Here is a 19274-nt window from a genome sequence, read left to right as displayed (position 1 = left end):
AAAGAATCTTAGCCAAATCAGAAGCTGTTTTCATTTTTTGCTGCAATATCAAAAATGAGAATATTTCTGTGTGGGTGAAAAAAAAGCTTCCACTGCACTGATCAAGATTTTAAAGGATATGATAAATACGATCAGTTGTAAATGGGGATGTGTATATCATTATCCAAGCATGCTGAAAGGTTTTTGGTAAAGAAATTCACACAGTGTTGGATTTGAAATCAAAATGTGTTACGAAAAAGAGGCACCAAATCAACCTGATTATCACAGTTCTCATAGGCTACAAAAGGAGAATAAAGGCTGATCTCTGAAAATGAAATCAACCATCTGTATAAGATCCTCAGTTTGAGCTGCACAACTAAATATCAACGGGGAGGTTAAAGCTCTCATTTGCTAATATCTCTGATATTAATAAACAAGTGACATAAAAACAAGTGACATAGGCCTAGTTATCAAGTCAACCCCTAAATTCCACCGCACGCGCCGCGCAGCGCACTTAGCTTCTATTGTAATCTATCAAGCAAATTACACTGCACGCGCTGCTGGAGCGCCGGCGCGCGCCCAGGCGCGAGAAATACGGTTCAGGTCCATTGTCTGCGCGGCCGCTTCCAAACCTCGTAAACTCACTGTCGATAAACTACCAAACCCTTCACTTGACTTGGATTAAAACTCTAAAATAAGGTCTTATTTTGTAGCTTTGGGGTCTGGATTACTGAGAGTTTACCACCATCTTCAACATTAGGAGTTGATTTTTTTTTATCCACATGTAAAACTAAAAGTCCAATTCCTCTTTTTTTTTTTTTTTTCCTGCATATGATACTCTGACGTCAGTGCATATAATGAGATGTCTCTGAAAGTGTAAAGGGTTCATGGAAACCTCCAGAAAACAACTGCTCTGATCTGACCTGATGGAGCTCTTATTCTGAAGGAGTTTGGGACTCTCTGCTTGTACAGTCATGTTACCTGACAATCCTCTGTGTCCTCCGCTTCATCAGGTATCACACCTCAGCTACCATCATTTTCTGTCCTCATGTCACTTCTAACACACCGCTCACACAGTCACACCTGCACCCTCTGATGCGAGGCACTTCCTGTCCAAGCACTGCATCACGTCCACAGCGTCATGAGGGAAGGGTTAAAGAGGAAGTAGAGTGTTGAAACAGACACGCTGCAGCTTCCTGTGTGTCAGCCTGCATGGGACCATGTTCTTCAGTACACACCCAGAAACCGTTTCAACAGCCTAAACTGCTCACCTTTGACCTCTGACACCTGACCATTACCTGAGTTTACATGCTCAGCAAGGGAGTTTGAATCAGAGATAACATGAGGGAATAAAGCATGCACCCTGATCTTCATTCACAAGAGGATCTGTACAGTTTGAGAAAGTTTATGCAGACCTGAACTCAGTCAGTGTGCAGGTGCTCGATGCTGAGACCTGACACCCTCTCTGTGTCTCTGTGACTGACAGCATGAGATTAATCTTCAGATTAACAGAAACATGCCTTCTTCAGCACTTACATTCTTTTCTGTGTTGACACTTGACATCTGCTATGCCGTCTTCCTGCAGCAACGAGAAAAATCTCTGTGCTGTTAATATATCTTTTATTTGTTGCTGCATAGGGTTGAATGAAGTTGTGACTGTCACAACAAACTTGCACATTTAGATGTGTTTGGTAAACAGGATGGAACTTTTTTTTTTTTTTTTCAGAAAGCGGACATTTTTTAAAACATTTAACTTTTATCTATAATCAGAGGATTTTAAGTTGTTTTCAGAGGTCTTGACTGATTGTTTCCTAGGTCAGGATAACTGAGTATGTCTACAGATAACAGGATGATATTCTGTAAACCTAAAGATAAAAGAAAAAACCTCTAAACATCACAAAGTTTTCAGTGTAAAGTGAATGTTTAAAGGCAAACAGGTAATATTTTCACCTTGACTTTATTTAGATGATATTTTCTCGATTTATGACAGCTGTGCAGCTTATGGTATATAACTCACCTGTTTACAGCAGACGTGGGATTAAAGAAGGGGGATTCAAGGCATGGCCTCTTTGTTGGTGTTAAGGATTTGTTTATTTGTTTAGCCTTTAAATTCGCCCTAACATTGGCAGACACACAGTTTATACACTCAGTCACATGCTAACAGTATTTATTATATGTTACTACTGGTTAGATGCTGCCTGTAATCAATAATATTCACCTACCTGTTGTTCCTCTACATTTCTAAAATCTTTAGCTACATGTTAATGTTTGTGTAAGAGCCTCACAGCGATGCTAACACAGTTTGTTAGAGCAAGATGTAACAAAAAACACATGTAACAAGATACTGAGCCCAAAATGTTTTGGGTTTTTTTGCAGTCAGTCATCACATTTCTGTTTTTATTGTCACATTTTGGGCTCAGCACTTCTTTCAAATTATCAACCTGTTATTACATTTTGGGTCATTGATACAAATCAGGCTCCAACATGGCTCTATCTCTGGTGGTTTTTATGCGTATGCTGCCATTTCTGCTTCAAACTCCAAGCTCAGTCCCTCGCACATGTATGTTTGGATCTAAAATCATCATCCATACTGCTCCTCTGAGTTTATCAGTTTATCAAAGATACATATTTGCCTACACTGAACAGTTGACCCCGTCCGTATTTTTAAAGCTGTATTTAGACTGTGAACAGATTCAGCTTCAGCACACACACAAACACACACACCTGCTGTCACGTTGAATGCATCGCCATAAACTTTAGAGTGAATTTCACTTCTCTTTTCTTCATGTGCGTTGAACTGTAAAAAATACACATATAAAAAGCTCTGAGGTGTGTTTTTAGAAAGTCTAAAAAACCACAGCAGTGTCATCTCGCAGAGCGTAATCAGATCCAGATATCTGTGTATCAGAAACTGGACTGAAATTGGTTTTCACTCTTTTGGTTCTTTTGGCTAGTTCCTCCAACATTTTATACTTCAGCCCTGATTTAACAGCTCTCTGGTGTCTGCAGTGCTGCTTTTTCAAAGCCATAATGGCTCACAGAAACATTCAGTCTGCCAGTTAAAATCTTAAAAGTGATCCAGTAATAGAAACTAAGCCTCTGTTTGAGGCAGTGAGAGCAGCAGCAGCTCCTGAGCTCTGTGAGCTAAGATCAGAGTTTCCATAAAAGGAGTCAGCTGTCTTTGTAAAGGGATGAACATGATGTTTCTGGTTTGATAAAGAATCTTATTTCTGGTTAAAGCCTAACATGTTTATATATCTCTAAGTAAATGTCTCAGATTGAAGAGAATAACCCTAAGAGTCAGCTTTTTGCTCGGCCTCTAACCCGGGACCGTTTATAGCTGAGTAATCAAATTTATTTCCTCTTGGTCAACAATCTGTAAGCGGGGGAAAAGTGTCTTCCTCAAATTAAAATTTCTTTCACAATCCTTGCTCAACATGTTGAGCTGTTTGTGTCAGTAACAGCACTTTATTCCTGACAGGCAGGAGTCTGCGTCTGGTAAAACCATCTCAAAGTGTCGTAGATATGATTGACTTTGAATGAAATCAGTCATTTTATATCCTCAAACCTTTAAATCTGACATCTGCAGATAGTTTTGTCTCTGCTTGGTTTTAACATGAAGAGTGGCAGGAATCTGACACAGAAACCAGGTTTATAGATATTAGACTTTTATTCTCTGTCTGTGGTGAAGTGTTTCTTTGTTTTAAACACCAACATGTTGACATGATGTTGAATCTTCACTGACATGTTTCAATGTGTGTGTTTAAGGACGTCGCTGCAGCTCCGCTCCACTCCGGTTTCTCTTTTCTGTTCCAACCACCGTGACCCTGAGCATCACCACAGTGGTATTCTGGTTACTCTCTGGTTAGGCCTTGATGCTCTGCACAAATACACACTGATCTACCAGCTGTCACACACATGCACAGACCCACACACACACACACACACACACACTCTCACAGGTGGAAGAAAGCAGCCGTTACCATGCTGATGCTAACCGCTGCTTTATGAAGCTTATCAGAGAATCTCTGCAAACATGCGTCAACATGAGGCCTGATCTCTGCAGAGATCTGCGCTGCAGAGGAGATCACAGTGCTCATATCAGTGGGTCTGAAGTGAGTCCGGTTTGAGCTGGATGTCAGGGTTTGATGCAAGCTTCAGTCATGGGAAGGAAACCTCTCACCCTGCTCTCAGATACAGAACTGGGCAGTTGCTGCACATCTGAGCAAAACAGGAAATTTCACGTTTCCTCTGCTGCTTATAGCAACAGCTTGCATCACACAACTTCTGCATGTTCACACATACACTCACACACACACTCTCACATGCACACACCAAGTCCCACAACAACACAGCCACATTTTTACATCAGGTATTGGTACCAGGGTCTGGGGTTTGACCGCGCTATAACAGGAGAACAGTATGCAAACCCTGCTGTTAAATCCTGGTTTACACATCCACACACACACACACACGTACATACCACACACCACCCACCCACCCACATACACACAGTCTCAGTACGAGGTGGGCTTCAGACACCTCTTCTTAATGGACTTGTGGAGGATCTCAGGTCTGAAGCTGAGGAGGAAGACGACAGAAACTCCCAGAAAAAACAGACACACTGGCACGATGAGCAGAATGAGCCACAGTTTAGACTCGCCCTCCTCCTCCAGACACACAGACCTATCCAGGTACTGGACTCTGTGAGTCCTCAGGAACAGGTCCTGACACTGGATGTCTGAGCGTCTGACCACGTTGATGGTCTCAAACGTCCTGAACCACTCGGTCTGGCAGCAGTTAAAGGGGTTTCCAGTAAGGAGGATGGTGTGCAGTCTGGGGGCTAACGTGTTAGCCTGAGCTGGGGGGATGGTGGACAGTTTGTTGTCCCTCAGATCCAGGACTCTCAGGTCCAGATCTGAGAGCGAGGGAGGGAGATGGGTGAGGGAGTTTTCTGAAATGTTTAAAAACTTCAGACTTCGGAAACTAGAGAAGTCAAAGTCTTGTATTTGTGTGTTTCCTAAACCCAAATGCTGCAGCGTCCTGCTGAGACTCTGTATGGACCCTTTCCCAGTGAGACCAGGGTTATCAGACAGATCCAGATGAGTCAAAGAGAGACCAGTGAACGCAGACTCTGGGATGTTATAAAGGCTGCATCCCTTCAGGTAGAGCTGACGCAGCGACGCCACGTCTCTCCAGTGAACGCAGGCTGAGCTGTTCTCTGAGCAGTTCTCTGAGCTGCAGATGTCCACGCTGTTGTAGCTCAGATCCACCGACCTGAGGCTACTCAGAGAGGAGAACAGCCCACAGGGTAACTCGCCGAGAGCGTTCAGGCTCAGGTTAAAGAAGGTCAGATTACTGAGAGCAGTCAGAGCCTCTTCATCTGCTGAAATCTGACTCAGTCTGTTGTTACTGACGTCCAGCTCGTAGAGGCTGCCAGAGAAACGCTCTGACGTCAAGTTTATCGTCTGTAGACAGTTGGTGCTCATCCGCAGTCTGGACAGTGAAGGCATGTTCTGGATGAATCCTGGAGGGAGATACTCCACCTGATTGGCTGACAGGTCTAAGATCTCCACAGAGGAGACACCTGGCAGGTCTTCCTCCCACACCTGAGCTGTCACGTTGCTCTTTGAGTATTTCTTCAGGTTGTAAAACTCAACTGTGGAGTTGGAGTTGAGGATCGTGTCGTTTTCTACCAGGTGCTGGTAGAACCTCAGGCTGTTGTGGGACAGGTAAAGGTTCTTCAGACGGCTCTGCTCCGGCAGGAAGGGGAAGAAGAGCAGTTTGTTGTCCGACAGATCCAGTGTCTCCAGCTGGAAGGTGACATTAGTGTCCGGTCTGGAGGTGAACCACTCAATGAAGTTGTGGCTGGCGTTGAGGACAACCAGCTGGCTCATGTGGAAGTCGACCAGACAGGGCAGGTAGTTGAAGGCCAGGTTCAGCCGCTGCAGTTTTGGATTACTGTCAAATGCTCCGTCCAGCTCGAACATGATGTTTCTCTGCAGGTCCAGTTCTCTGAGCTGGTGAAGATCTTGGAATGAGGTCTCGTCCAGTCTCTGCAGAAGGTTTCCAGAGAGGTTCAGATACTCCAGAGATGTCAGGTTCTTGAGAAGAACAGCAGCCATCTCATCATCCAGCCGATTGACGGACAGATCCAGAGCTCGCAGTCTGGGGAGAGTCTTTAATGCTTCACTGCTCTCCTGGTAGCCCAAGTGGAGCAGGTTGTTTGCTACATTGAGGTTTTCTAACTGCTTGGAGTGTTGGAAAGTGTGTGAGTGCAGTTTCTCCAGGCTGTTGCAGGCTAAGCTCAGAGTGTGTAAGGAAGGGTAGAGGAGCAGAGAGTCGTCCTGTAGTGTTTGGATGCGGTTGTAGTTCAGCTGAAGCTCCTCTGTGTCCTCAGGAAGTCCTCCAGGTACAGAGGTGAGCCTCCTGCTGCTGCACAGAGCTGACCTTTGGATCTACAGGGGACAGAGGTGAGCACAAACAGAAAACAGAGAGGAGAAGGTTTTTTTTTTCTTCATTTATATAAGGATTTCATACAGTCATTATAACTGCTCTACTAAATATACTCTAGGTGGAAATAGTATTTTTTAACAAGGCCTTTTTTGTCTTTAAACTGTAGTAAAACCTGATTATTTAAAGTTTAGTCAATGGTGGTACTAATTGGAGTCAGATAGGCCAGGAAGAGGCTGAGGAGTCAGACAGGGGACACCTGGGACTGAAATGCCTCAAAGCTTAATACAGTTCAAAGTTAGTCCCATGTTTTTAGGAAGATGATTTTATGTTTAAAGAGGGTCTTTTAAAATGGATGCTCCAGTACAATACGACAATGTACTACAATACAGAATTAATCAATGGGATACCATATGACACTATACCGTGTAATCCAATACATTAATTTATGAAAATACTATATGCTATACTTATGATACTATAAGAAGTGATACGTCTTACAGCGCAATACCAAAGGATATGATTGGACATTACAGCAAACATTATGGAATGATAAGTTGAGAGAAAACATGTTATGATATGATGCTATGTTAATATACATTTTGTACATTATGTATGTTATATTACCATATGATACGATGTGTACGAGATGATACGACCTACGGCCGAGTCCAGCCCTCAACGCAATGATTGAAATGCATTGTATAAAGTCAGTTTTTGTTTGTTTTTATGAGATTCGAGGTTTAAAACAGTCAAGGGGTGTACATGGGGTACATGCAACTCTGACATAAGGTATCCTTAGAGCCTGGGTGATGTATTTTTTTTTTACCCTTTCCCAAGACACATATCAATCGAGAAAAGTGTCTTTTTTGGATAAAGTTGTGCAGTAGACCACAACATCAACTCAACATGAATAAAATGATCAAGGATGTCGACATCTGCTCTGAGGTAAGCTGACATCATATATGAGGCAGCATGTTGTCACTTTGCTGGAAAGAAATAAAAAGTTTTCTTTAACACTAGAACCATCACTCTGACCGATGGTTTGGGATTTTCTCTAACTGCAGCTAAAATTAGCCAAACATAAAGTTATATAACTAGCATTATTTCACATAACATGTCAGGCAAGCTTACTAGGATATTTTACAGTATGATATGACATGTTAAAGTATGTTCCCCTGGTTTAAATTTGTTCCTCTTTGTCCTCATTACACTGATTTATGGTCAAATCTATCTACTTTTGTAAGATTAATTGATATTTAGTGGGCAACTTTCTTTATAAAGAACACAGGATCTTTTTTAATTGGGCTGTGTTAGCTTTTAGCTCGGGCTGGTGGTGTTGTCATAAAGACCAAGATGTGCCATAAATCAATCTAGTGCCATAAATCAATCTAGTCCTCTAGTCCTCAGGAAGCTAAAAAGTAGCATTTTGAAATAACCTGTAGCCAGCAGTATTGGCTCTGATAATCTCATTCTAAAGAGTGGATTACAATCAGACATATATCTAGAAGAGACTTTTTCAAGACCACTTAAAAACCTCTCATGGCCCCACACTCTGGACTCTTGGATTTTACAGGTGAACTTTCAGTTGAGAACTTAAAACTAAAAAATCTGTATAGTGAGTTAGATAAACATATTGTTAATAAAGGCATCACTTCCTTCTTCTGCTTCCTGATGAGGCAAAGTGGGAAATATCACAACACACAAAATGTCCCCGCATGCTGCACACAGTACGCTGCACCACAAAGACGTGAGGATACACGCGTGTGTGTGTGCACCACAAAGACATGAGGACATACCATATGTCGGATGTGTATGCGTGTGTGTGTGTGTTTGTGTGTGTGTGTGTGTGTGTGTGTGTGTGTGTGTGTGTGTGTGTGTGTGTGTGTGTGTGTGTGTGTGTGTGTGTGTGTGTGTGAGTGTGACACATTATAAGTTCTTTACTGATGTATAAAACAGAGGAAACCTGATGTAACGTTGAACTCTGAGTTTGTCTCCAGGGTTTAACCAGTAGTACTACTGTCCAAGACAAATTTCCTGCAAAGGACAATTAAGTTGATCTTATCTAATCTAAACTGGATGAACTCTGACCATGAGACAGTAAAGCATCATGTCTAATTTAAAAACATGTCACAGTCAAAGAGAGTTGTCTCACCAGCTGACACGGGCCGTGCTGTGGATGACCTGAGACCAGGTGCGGGAAACTCCACAGGTGTGACAGGCAGAGCAGGAGGGGTGTGAACCTCTGGACCTGCATCTTAACATCCTCACTGAGAGAAGAAAGAGATTGAGAGAAAGGGGACATGATGTTGTGTTACAGACTGATCAACACTGAGCCCAACCCTCTGTGTGCAAATATGAATAATGTAAGTAAAAGTCAAAAATGAGCATGAAGTAAAAAAAAAATGCAAGAATCAGAGAGAATCATTTTCAGAAGCTTACACTCCTATCATCCTTCATTTTGTTTCCTTACTCAACGTGTTTTGATCCACCAGCACACAGGTCAGTGTGTTCCTGCTGTAAATAAAGCTTAAAAACGACCCAAACCAAAAACTACATACTAAAATAAAACATAACTCCTCTTTAAAAACATATCAGGATGTTTTTCCTTTAGTATGGAGAATGACGTGAGATCATTGTTCTTATTTAGAGCGGCTATCTAACAGGTCACGTCCTGACGGTCCTAAAGCTGAACTAATTACTTTACTTTATTAACTGTAGACACAGAGGTGTCTGGGTTCATATAGAGCCAAAACACAACTACTTTAATGTTTGGTTTTGAAAATAAAATTTGGTTTTGAAAAATATATCCTGAAACTTAAAAAAAAAAATTAAAAAAAACAAAACATTGGCATTGAAAAATGTGTATTACAAAAAAAAAGTATAATGGCATATACATTTATACATTACATTGAATTCGAATCATATTTCGTTTATTTGATGTTTCTGATTTATCAATGACAGTTTACAATTCCATGATGTATTTCTTTTTTTGATCACACTTTTTAGGAGGGCTTGATTAGCATTTGCATTATTTGAATAATGTTGCACTCGGCTGGACCATAGACTGTATTTAATATTAACAGTCTATGGCTGGACCCCAAAGGACTGACGAGACACTAAAACATTAGACACCTGGAGCCCCAAAAACACAAGTCAGTCTGTTATTATCAAGAAGTGGAATGGATTAAATATAGTTTGCAAATGATATACTAATCCTACTCCTGCTGATGTGACTTGGCTGAAGATTAATGCTGCTAAATATTTTGATGTAATATGTTTTTGAGGCCTTGTGGGCTGATCAAAAAAGAAAAACATCATTGAAATTGTGAACTTTTATTGATAAAAAATACAGACATAGACAAAATATGATTTGGATTCAAAAATATCAGAATGCAAAAATGTTTTAAAATAAAACAATATAAAACATGTCATGTTGGTGTTTTAACTTCAACAAAATGTTATCAATGTCATTACCTAATATGATGCCACTATAACCTTTATAATACACGATATTCAATGCAAGTGTTTCTTTTTTTTGCCAGTTTTTCAATATAAAGCTTTATTTCCAACGCCAAACATTAAAGTCATTGTTTTGGCTCCAAAGGTTCAGAGGTTTAGCTGTCAGATTAATTGTTTATTGCTATTATGCTGTTTGTTATTGACTGTGGCCAAACCTGACACAACAGTCATCATGTTTAACATCTGTCAGCCACAGACACTGCCATTTGTTCTGGTGTAAAGTGTGACGCTGTATAAGGGAGACTTTCATCAGTGTAATTCACACTATAGCATTTAGTTCTTGAGGTCACACCAGCAGAGTGCAGAGTATGCATGTTTCTTTGTTTAGTAAACACTTTTAAAAAAACAACACAAGAACACGCTCATGGCAACTTTCTGTTTTTATCAGCTGTTTTGACCACAACAATAAGCTAAAGGCACTAGTTAATGGAGTCCCTCTTTACAGTTAGGTTAGCTGCCCAAACTTGTATTCCTATTGGCCTGAAATGTGGGTCATATTGGGTCATTATGTCTAAGCTGTAGTGCAGCCTCTCTCCACTAGCTGGAGCTGTATCTCTGTTTATTGTCTGCTGCTGTAGCGCTCTAAAGCTCTACTACCTGGATGTAAACAGTCACAGATGACAGATGACGGATATCATCTGGTTACATGGCTTGATATCTCAGTATGTTGATCAAGTAAAAAGAGACTCAGTTGTATGTGGGCTGTGTCTCATTAAACTGAAGGAGCCAGCTCTGCCAGTGTTGGAGTCACTCTGCTTCCTGATCTGTTTACCTGCAGACTCTGTGATGGTGTGTGTAGCATGTGCTCAGTTTGACTAATTCAGATAGCTTCCTTGTTTTTTTAAGGTTGGTATAAATTAATTTTATATTAGTGTTTAGAGTTATAAACTTGTCCAGATGAACAGAGCAGTCTCACTTCTGCTGCTAAGATGTGTGCATATTTATGACAACAGTCATGAATAGGTTTATACAACTCAGAGTGTATTTATTGAACTAGATGTGAATTATTTCAAGTATTTAAAAGAGGAAACACAATGCCGAGAAACATCACTGAGAACAGGAGTCAAATTTGATCATAAATATCTTAATTTAAATGCAAAAAATATTATAGGCAGATGAATGGTTTATGTTAAAAGGGTGAAATCAAATATTCTCGAGTATGTTGTCTCTTTAACTTTTGGTTTAAGTCATGGTGTGTGTTGTGTAGCTGGTGTTTTGTGTATCAGTTAATGAATTTTGGGATTTTATTGTTCCTCTAAGAGATGCAGCTTATAGATATTCTTTGTTTATAAATGTTGTGATGTCTTTAGTTTGCCAGAGTAAGACTCCACAGCTGCCTGAGTATATGAACGTATGAATATAATGTCAAGTCATGCTTTATTGAAGTCAGAGGAGGACCTCAGGGATCAATCCTTGGACCACACTGTTTATCAGAGACATGGGAGCAAAGTTCAAGGGTTTGGAGTCTTTCTGGCTAAGTGTATTAAACTCCTCAACAGACTCACACAGGGACTCTCCTCTACACTCAGACTTCATCTCTTCTCAGTGAGTTCTGTTCTCAGACTGAACCCTCAAAAACACAGTTTATACACAGAACACGCACTCCACATCAGACAGGGTCAGCGCTGAGTGTGTCCAACAGTTTAAAAACTGAGGTATCTGTCTGGATCAGGATCTGTCCTTAATGTCACCCAATTAAACTGAAAATCTGAGGCCTCAGCTGTTTTTGTCCTGTTTTTACTAGAATCAGTTCTTCCTAACAGAGAGAGAAGAGACATTACGGACAATTAAACACTGCAGAGATGCACTACCGCCTCCTTACCGGGAACACTGTCATTAATCAGAGGGCTCTGTTATAACACAGATCACAAGTTTCATACTTACGCTTTGGTAGTCCTGCTTCTCAGTTATCTGCATTTTAACCTTTTAAAACCTCAAAATCAGATCTCAACGTCAAACATACTCACAGGTTCAGACACAGAGAAACAGCTTTCATACTCTGCTCAGTTTACGCAAGATCATTTGATGCTGAGCTGCTGTTTCTCTACTTTAAAAAGTGAGTAAACTGATAAAAGAGGAGTTAATAACTGTTGTTAAATGTGCAACATTAAAAAAGTCAAATTATGTAAGTATTAATATGTTTTATCAAAAATATTCTAACTAGATAAAGGGTTCTCTCTGTTGTTTGACATGTTTAATACTAGGACGGAGCTTTCTGTATCAGTGAGTCAAGCTCAGGATCAATAACTGATAATAAAAATGACTGCTGGTTTACAGATGAACATAAAATAAATAAATACATGTAGAAAATTTTAACCTTGCTGCGTGATATAAGTGACTAAATGCCTGTTGTCCGTCTCTTCAGAGACTCAGTCTTCTTCTTTAGCAATGAGGATATGCTCTCTAACTGTTTTAATTTGTGTGCAAATGTTAACCTTGTCTCTTATTTCTGTCCTCTTTGACAATATCCATCAGTTTCTGCTGTTTTACTGCTGTTAGAGCCAAGTCTGCCGCTGAAGTGAGAAGTTTCACAGAGTAAGTGGACGTGAAACAGTTTGTGAGAAAAAAAAAAAAGTTATATGAAACAAAAGAAGAGACATCAGGAACAGGATTTATATTACATAGATCTGTATGCAAAAAAAAAAACCTGTAAGAATAACCAGAATAAAACAAAAAGTTGTATTAACGCCAATTTAAAAAAAAGCTGTAGAGTGAAAAACTTGGCTTTAAAACTTTATAAAGAAACGATTTAGCTTCTTTTGTTCTTTTGCATGATGTGATATTAGGTTATCGATCTAAATCTTCATTAAAATATGCAGTCTGTCTGAATAATTCAAGATTCAGTGCACCAGAAATTATAGCAGAAACTTTAACCCTTTCAGTTTCTCAAATACAACTCAGTGGTCTTTGGAAGTTAAATAATCAGAAGTCTGTTCCCTGACACACCAAACACACTCACGTAGTCTTATTTATAACTTCTTCAATCAGCCTTAGTCTCAGAGCAGACTGCTGCTGGAGCTCAGTGCATACTGAATTTACTTACTCTGGTGGTTAGGTGTGGATTTCTAAAGCCGCTGACGGTTGATCCTCCAACCATACCTCTGGTTGAGTCTCTGCTGCAGAGCGGTGTTCTGCTCTCAAACGCTGAAGAGTCTGAAGACTGCTCACGGAAGCTGCAGCAGTAACGGAAACAAGTCACATGGACACGCTGCAATCAGAAAGAGGTTCTCAGGCCCGGGGCCACAGGAAGAGAGAGAGCAGCTCCTCCAGCACACACACACACACACACACACACACACACACACACACACACACACACACACACACACACACACACACACACACACACACACACACACACACACACACACACACACACACTCACACAAGTCACACCACAAAAACCAGGCAGAACACACGCCCTTCACACATTCACACTCTGTGATCAGAAGACCTGCTGCAAAGGAAACCACTCAACACACACACACCCTTCCTGCTGGTTCTGTGAAAAGTAAAACATATACACACACACAGGCAGACATATCAGTGTGTAGGTATGAATGCATGGAGGGTCAAGGTGTGTCGCCAAAAGATAGACAGGGACTGGAGGATCACACATCAGATGATGCTTGAGGATAATTTTTAACATCTTACTTTATTGTTTCGAAACTTTCGAAACTTTCTGATTCATGCAACCCTGCTCTGTGTCCACAGAGCTTCTTTTGGTACCTACAGACCTTCTCTCCGTTCTATGTCTGACTTTAAATTTCTGCTGTCCCTTCAGCAGTCAGCCTGGTTGAAGGAATCAGGAAGTGATGGCGCTGTCTTTAAAGCCTGATCTGTTTGTGATTCCTTCCTGATTTCATAGGTATCATCTTCTGCTCTCACTTCTGACTGTTATGAAAGTCCAGGTGGCAGCAGGACTCTGCTCTCTGTGTAAAAGTACAGTGTATTTGCTCTGATGCAGCACAGAGTGGACCAAATGAAGATCATGCTTTACAGAAGGCTCAAAACTAGAGATTGAGATTACAGCCATGTTTTCTGAGGGAATGAATAAGCTGAGAAGGAGGAGGAGGAGAATTTTCTGACACACTGATAAACAATCAGACTGTGTGAAGATGGAATAACCGCTGGAGATAGACTCTAGAGGAGACATTGGGAATTGCAGGTTTTGGTTTCATTTTACATCTGCAGGTTGCTGCTCGGCCATCCTCTCCACATCTTTGTCTTTGTTTGCGTTAGGAGGGGGACATGCAGCCATGTCTCAACAGGACATGGTGGTTCCCTGAATCTCATTCAGGAATAATAGGATCTTGATGAACTTGCAAGATTTATTTTCTGCAGAACTTTTAGAAACGGAAAAAACTAAAAATAACAGTCGTTTTCTCAGAATCGGTTTCAGTCATTTGTTCCTGTTCTGATCTTTGTTTTTTTATTTTTTCTTCTTGAAAAGGGTGTGAATGAGTTCCTCAGTCCTCCTCAGATTTCACTCTGCGCAGGACCAGGCCTCTGTGGGTCCACAAAACCAACAGGACATGCAGAGGAGGGTTTATGCCATCTAGTGGAGACGAACTTTACTGCATCAGATAATAATCACAGAATGACTCTGAGACACTACACAGCAATGACATCTTAAACTCTGACAGGTCCATATATGAAGTATCATTGAAACAGATAAGACATTTTCAATTAAGGTCACTTCAGCTATTTGCGTGTCTGCTGATGCTGAGCTCTTTGAATACTCAATCTAAAGACATAATTGGATGTTCTTAATTTCCTTTTGTTTGACTCTGTTGTTTATTTATTTTTTTATGTATGTATTTATTTATGGCTGGATGAGGGGGTGATTTTCGATCGACTGTCTAAACACTTTGGGTCTTTACTATTATTTGAAGTGTTATGTGGAGCAGTGTCAGTAAACTGAGGACATGAGCTCACCTGCAGTGTAATACTTTATATTTATCAGATCAAATGGGAGGTGTGAACTCAGTCTCATACCTTTATGACTAAACACAGACAGACAGACGTGCAGGTTCCAGGGTTTCTAAAATAAATCATCCTGTTTTTGTATTGGGGCGGTTGTGGTTGTTAATTCAGAGCTATCATTAGCTAAGAAGCGTTTCACATGCTTTTGACTTCCTCCTCACTCTCCAACACAAACATCTGTCCACTGGTAGAGGGTGAAGAGGGGTCTTCTTTTTTTAAATACTGGACTCTGATTGTTGATGGTACCTAAAGAACAGTGAGTTACAGGCAGTAAAAAGCACTAATGAAAGAGCAGCCTTAGGAGCTACTGAACCACAGCAATCTCTGATGGAGAAAAGGTTACAACATCTTGTCCTGAAATCCGGACAAGAACAGCAGAGCTGGTGAGAGCATCTCTATCCTGTTGATCTCTACAAAATCACTTCAGCAAGAAGAGGTAGAGACTCACTTCTGTTTAAAGGCGAGACAACCTCACAGCTCCAAGGTGGAGCGCAGAATGTACAGAAATATTACTCAAGAAGTCCTTTTCAGATTGCGTCATGCCACCTTTAATAGATTGAGCAAACACATCTGTGGCTTTCTTAACATGGTGAGTTGTTTTTCTCTTTAACTTGTGATTTGTTTTTCAGTGTAGGATAAATAATTTTCCAGCAGCTTGAGAAGAAACAACCTGACCCCTCTAATCTGTTCAGAGGTTGCTTATTCTGTGTTCAGAGACGTTTGCAGAAAAAGTTAAAACAGTCTTTGCAGTGCCTGGTATGGATGGACAAAGCTTTATTCCTACAGCCTTGTGTTATTATTCTTTATTATAAAATGACACACGCTGGAGACATGCAGAGTATCGAACATGAACATCAGCCCATGGCACCATGTAGACTTTATTTTCAGGCTGTTAACCCACACAGTTTGTATTGTACCGTTAATAAAACCATGAAATAAATAGAGTGTAATACTATGGGAACACATTGAAAAGGGCACACATTCATATGTTACAGGTAGACCTTCTGTCAGTGCAGCACAGGTGTTTCAAAATGGCAGCTTTTGCATCTGAACTCATGCACATGCAGAACTGTCTGTCTGCACGCATGTGGTCAAATATAACTTCAGGTCAAGATTATTTGGCGTAATATTCATCAGTTACAGTTAGAATGTGTTTCTGTTAACTCACACAACAGATAGCTTTAAATAACAACCATTGATCATTGTTAAAACGTCTCTCAGAGCAGAGTTTGGCCTTTTTCAAGCAGACCTAAACCTCCAGTTACCTGACTCTGACAGGTTTAAACATCGCCCACCCTTCCTGTGGATAAAACAGTCCAGCAGCTAAAATGTAAAAGTGGATTTTCCCACATTTATGACAGTCCCTGAAAACTCCTCATCCCTGTGGTTTGTCCAGACTGCAGCCTGACTTCTCTAGTCGGGCTGCAGGAGAAAACAGATCTTTAGTGAGTGTGAGAGTTTTTCCTCTGGAGCTTTCTGAACGAACAGGGTCTGCAGTCTGTTTCATGGCTGAACAGGTCGCTGTGTCTCTACCCATCCAGAGGTTTCCCCAGGTACACCATGGTGACTTCAGTGTTTCCATAGACAGCAGAGACAGCAGGGTACAGGCAGGCTTTTGGCAGTCCGCGAAACGCTATTCCAAGAAACTCAAAACCTCTCTCAAAGGCTAATGTCTTATCGTCCATGTCCAGGATCACTCGTATTCTCTCTCCAATCTGTAAACAAACAGACTTAGATTAGAAACAGGAATTCAAACATTTATAAAAAGACAACAGCAGCTTTTCTACAGGTAATTCAATCAAGCAACTGTGCATGGGCTCAGCTGGCTGCATGAAAGAGGGAAAGATACAGTTGCTGTAGAAAATACAGAGCAGCTGGTCTGAAGTCCTATTAAAAAGCAGAAATACAGCAGAGACAGTCCAGATGAGTCAAACTGCTGAACCAGCTGTGTTAGTGGAATAAAACTAATGATTTCAAGAAAAGAAAGTTATCATCTGTTAATGCTCATCATTGTTTAACTCTTTATTCCACTTTAACAACTGTTTTAATATCACACCTGTCACACTGTTTTAGTTTACATGGGTACAATGTGATCACTCTGATCTGGCTGAATCATAACTGTGATGATAGTCAGAAAAACAGCACCAACTCAAGTCATCAAACTTAACTTGATCTGTTTGTTGTGTTACAGTTACATCCCTGAAACTTCACACACAGTCATGTCTGCAGCTCTAACCTGGTATTTAGGAGCGTTGTTACACTGAGGGAAGTTCCCGTTGACCTCCCCGTTGTGGAGCAGGTTGTTGTCGACCAGGTTCCAACCCCAGCTCTGGTCATCGCTTCCAAGTAAAGCTACATAGCCCTGACACTGCATGGCCGCCCGCTTGGTGGCGATGCCGATCACCGCCACTGTCCCCAGAGGACCCTCCCACCAGATCTCCCAGGCATGCCTCCCCTCTGAGAAGCCGATCTTCCCTCGTGCTCCGTCTGTGCTCTGGGCGATGGGGTTGCGGTGGAGGGTGAAGCCGTTCTTCTTCACGTAAACATTGCGGGAGCAATCGTGGGAACTTAGGGCGTGCTGGAAGGCTTTCAGCTGGAGAGAGGAGAGAAACTCTTCATCAGGGATTATGAATGACTGAGTCTACAGACCACACACTGAATATAACAGTAGGACTGAGAAAGCTTTTCATCAGCTGGTTCACAGCTTTTAGTCTGTGTCCTCACAGTCTTTGTCTAGAAGCTCTAAGTGTGATATTAAGGTCAGAGGAGAGATATGCAATACTCTTTGTCCCTCTACACACAGGTTACTCTACCTCAGTGACACCTTAGGCGTTCAGAGTTAGACTCTTTTAGGACTCTGACATGTAGGCACTCGTTCTGTCAAATCTTTGACATTTCTGTCTCAAAAGCAAAGTGAGACAATATCCAAATTGATCTGACAGTTATCTTAACTCCTCCAGCTAACGCCACCACTTACTAATCCCCTTTTTTTTCTAAAGCTTCTTCTTCTTCTTTTCCAAATATGGTGACTTCTGGGTCTAAGATGGCAACAGCCAAGGTGACAAAACCTCAGTTATCAACAAAACAAAGGAAGACACAACCAGATAGAATAACAGTTACTACAAGATTCTCTTTTTTATTTCAATGGTGCACAGTTTAATAAGTAAGCCTAAATATTAGTCATCACAATAAAACAGAGATAAATGTGAGGGTCAAACAACACAAGACCTGGTCCTAACTGGTCCCTCCCAAACTCTTTTGAGCAATCCGACAATGTAATCCAGTTTTAGGCAAATGTTATGTCACTAGGACTGACACATTGCAGTCTAGGGACAGGGTTTTGTTTGGATTATCCTCTAACAGTGTCATTGGTGGACCCGTCCTGTAAACAGCGTGCACATCATGCTCACTACCAGCTTTGTTGTGAGCACTAATATACAGACATCAGTTTATGAAACCACAGTCTGTTAATGGAGGACCTACCTTTCCCTTGTAGGTGGGCAGGTTGCACAGGATGTCAGACCGCAAAGCTTCTTCGCTAAGGCAACGGGCGGACAGGCTGCGCCACACCTCACTGTTTTCATCCGCCAGCATGTTGTTCCAGTGCCAGCAGACCAGAGAGCACCGCATCAGGTCATATAGATCCAGGTAGGAGAAGATATGCTCCAGGACCCGAGCTGGCAGCCTCCCGGCCACCCCTGCGCCTCCACCGGCTGCAGCAGCGTACGGAGAACCGGCGGAGCTGCAACTAGCCGAGGCTGCTGCGCCCAGGCTGGAGGAGCCTCCCCCTCCGACGGCCGCTCCAGACATTTTACCCCCTCTGTTCACCAAGCACACAGTGATGCTTAACCTAATGGCGTTTATCGGGCCCTAATAAATGTTAAATAACAACATTTTACCTTGAATATGACCAGCAGCGCCCTGAAATCACAACACTAATAGCCTGAATGTCCCCACTTCAATGGCTGAATGGAAGCGATGCGTCAAGGTCCTAAAAGATTAAAGGTACTCAATACTCAGCTGCTAAAGCACCGAAGATATCAGTCCATGTTACCGACGGTCACATTAGTTTTACATTGAAATCAGCTTAAAAAAGTATTATTGGTTATATAGTTGACATAATATCTTGTACTGGTGTATGAATATTTTTGAATCAGTCAGGACCTTCAGGCAGACATCATGATGAGCTCATAGTGTTGCAGGTTTCAGTCTGAGGACGGCCCACTAAATGCTACAGTTAAGACAATGTGGAATAAAATATACATTAAACCATCATTATCTATTTTTATTTGTTTTTGTTTTTTTAAATAAAAAAAAAACCCAATACAATCATT

General features: G+C 41.3%; 2 protein-coding genes across 2 annotated transcripts; both read right to left on the bottom strand.

The window, feature by feature from the left end:
• Window positions 1-3675: 3675 nt before the first annotated feature.
• nrros (negative regulator of reactive oxygen species) lies at window positions 3676-13130 on the bottom strand. The gene is made up of 3 exons (XM_074693627.1): window positions 12998-13130; window positions 8588-8702; window positions 3676-6437 (listed from the first exon to the last, which is right to left on the bottom strand). Exons 2-3 carry the CDS (start codon window positions 8687-8689, stop codon window positions 4497-4499), a joined length of 2043 nt encoding a protein of 680 aa, XP_074549728.1. The 5' UTR covers window positions 8690-8702; window positions 12998-13130; the 3' UTR covers window positions 3676-4496.
• A 2405-nt stretch (window positions 13131-15535) lies between these two features.
• On the bottom strand, window positions 15536-19094 carry fbxo45 (F-box protein 45). Its single transcript, XM_074693550.1, has 3 exons — window positions 18424-19094; window positions 17177-17533; window positions 15536-16655 (listed from the first exon to the last, which is right to left on the bottom strand). Exons 1-3 carry the CDS (start codon window positions 18748-18750, stop codon window positions 16470-16472), a joined length of 870 nt encoding a protein of 289 aa, XP_074549651.1. The 5' UTR covers window positions 18751-19094; the 3' UTR covers window positions 15536-16469.
• Window positions 19095-19274: the final 180 nt, after the last annotated feature.

This window comes from Halichoeres trimaculatus, unplaced genomic scaffold, assembly GCF_033239565.1.
Source record: "Halichoeres trimaculatus isolate MK-OKI-2021-1 unplaced genomic scaffold, fHalTri1.1 fHalTri1_scaffold_18, whole genome shotgun sequence".
Lineage (NCBI taxonomy): Eukaryota > Metazoa > Chordata > Actinopteri > Labriformes > Labridae > Halichoeres > Halichoeres trimaculatus.
Note: the sequence above shows the minus strand (reverse complement) of the source record. Positions and strands in the feature narration are given on the sequence as shown.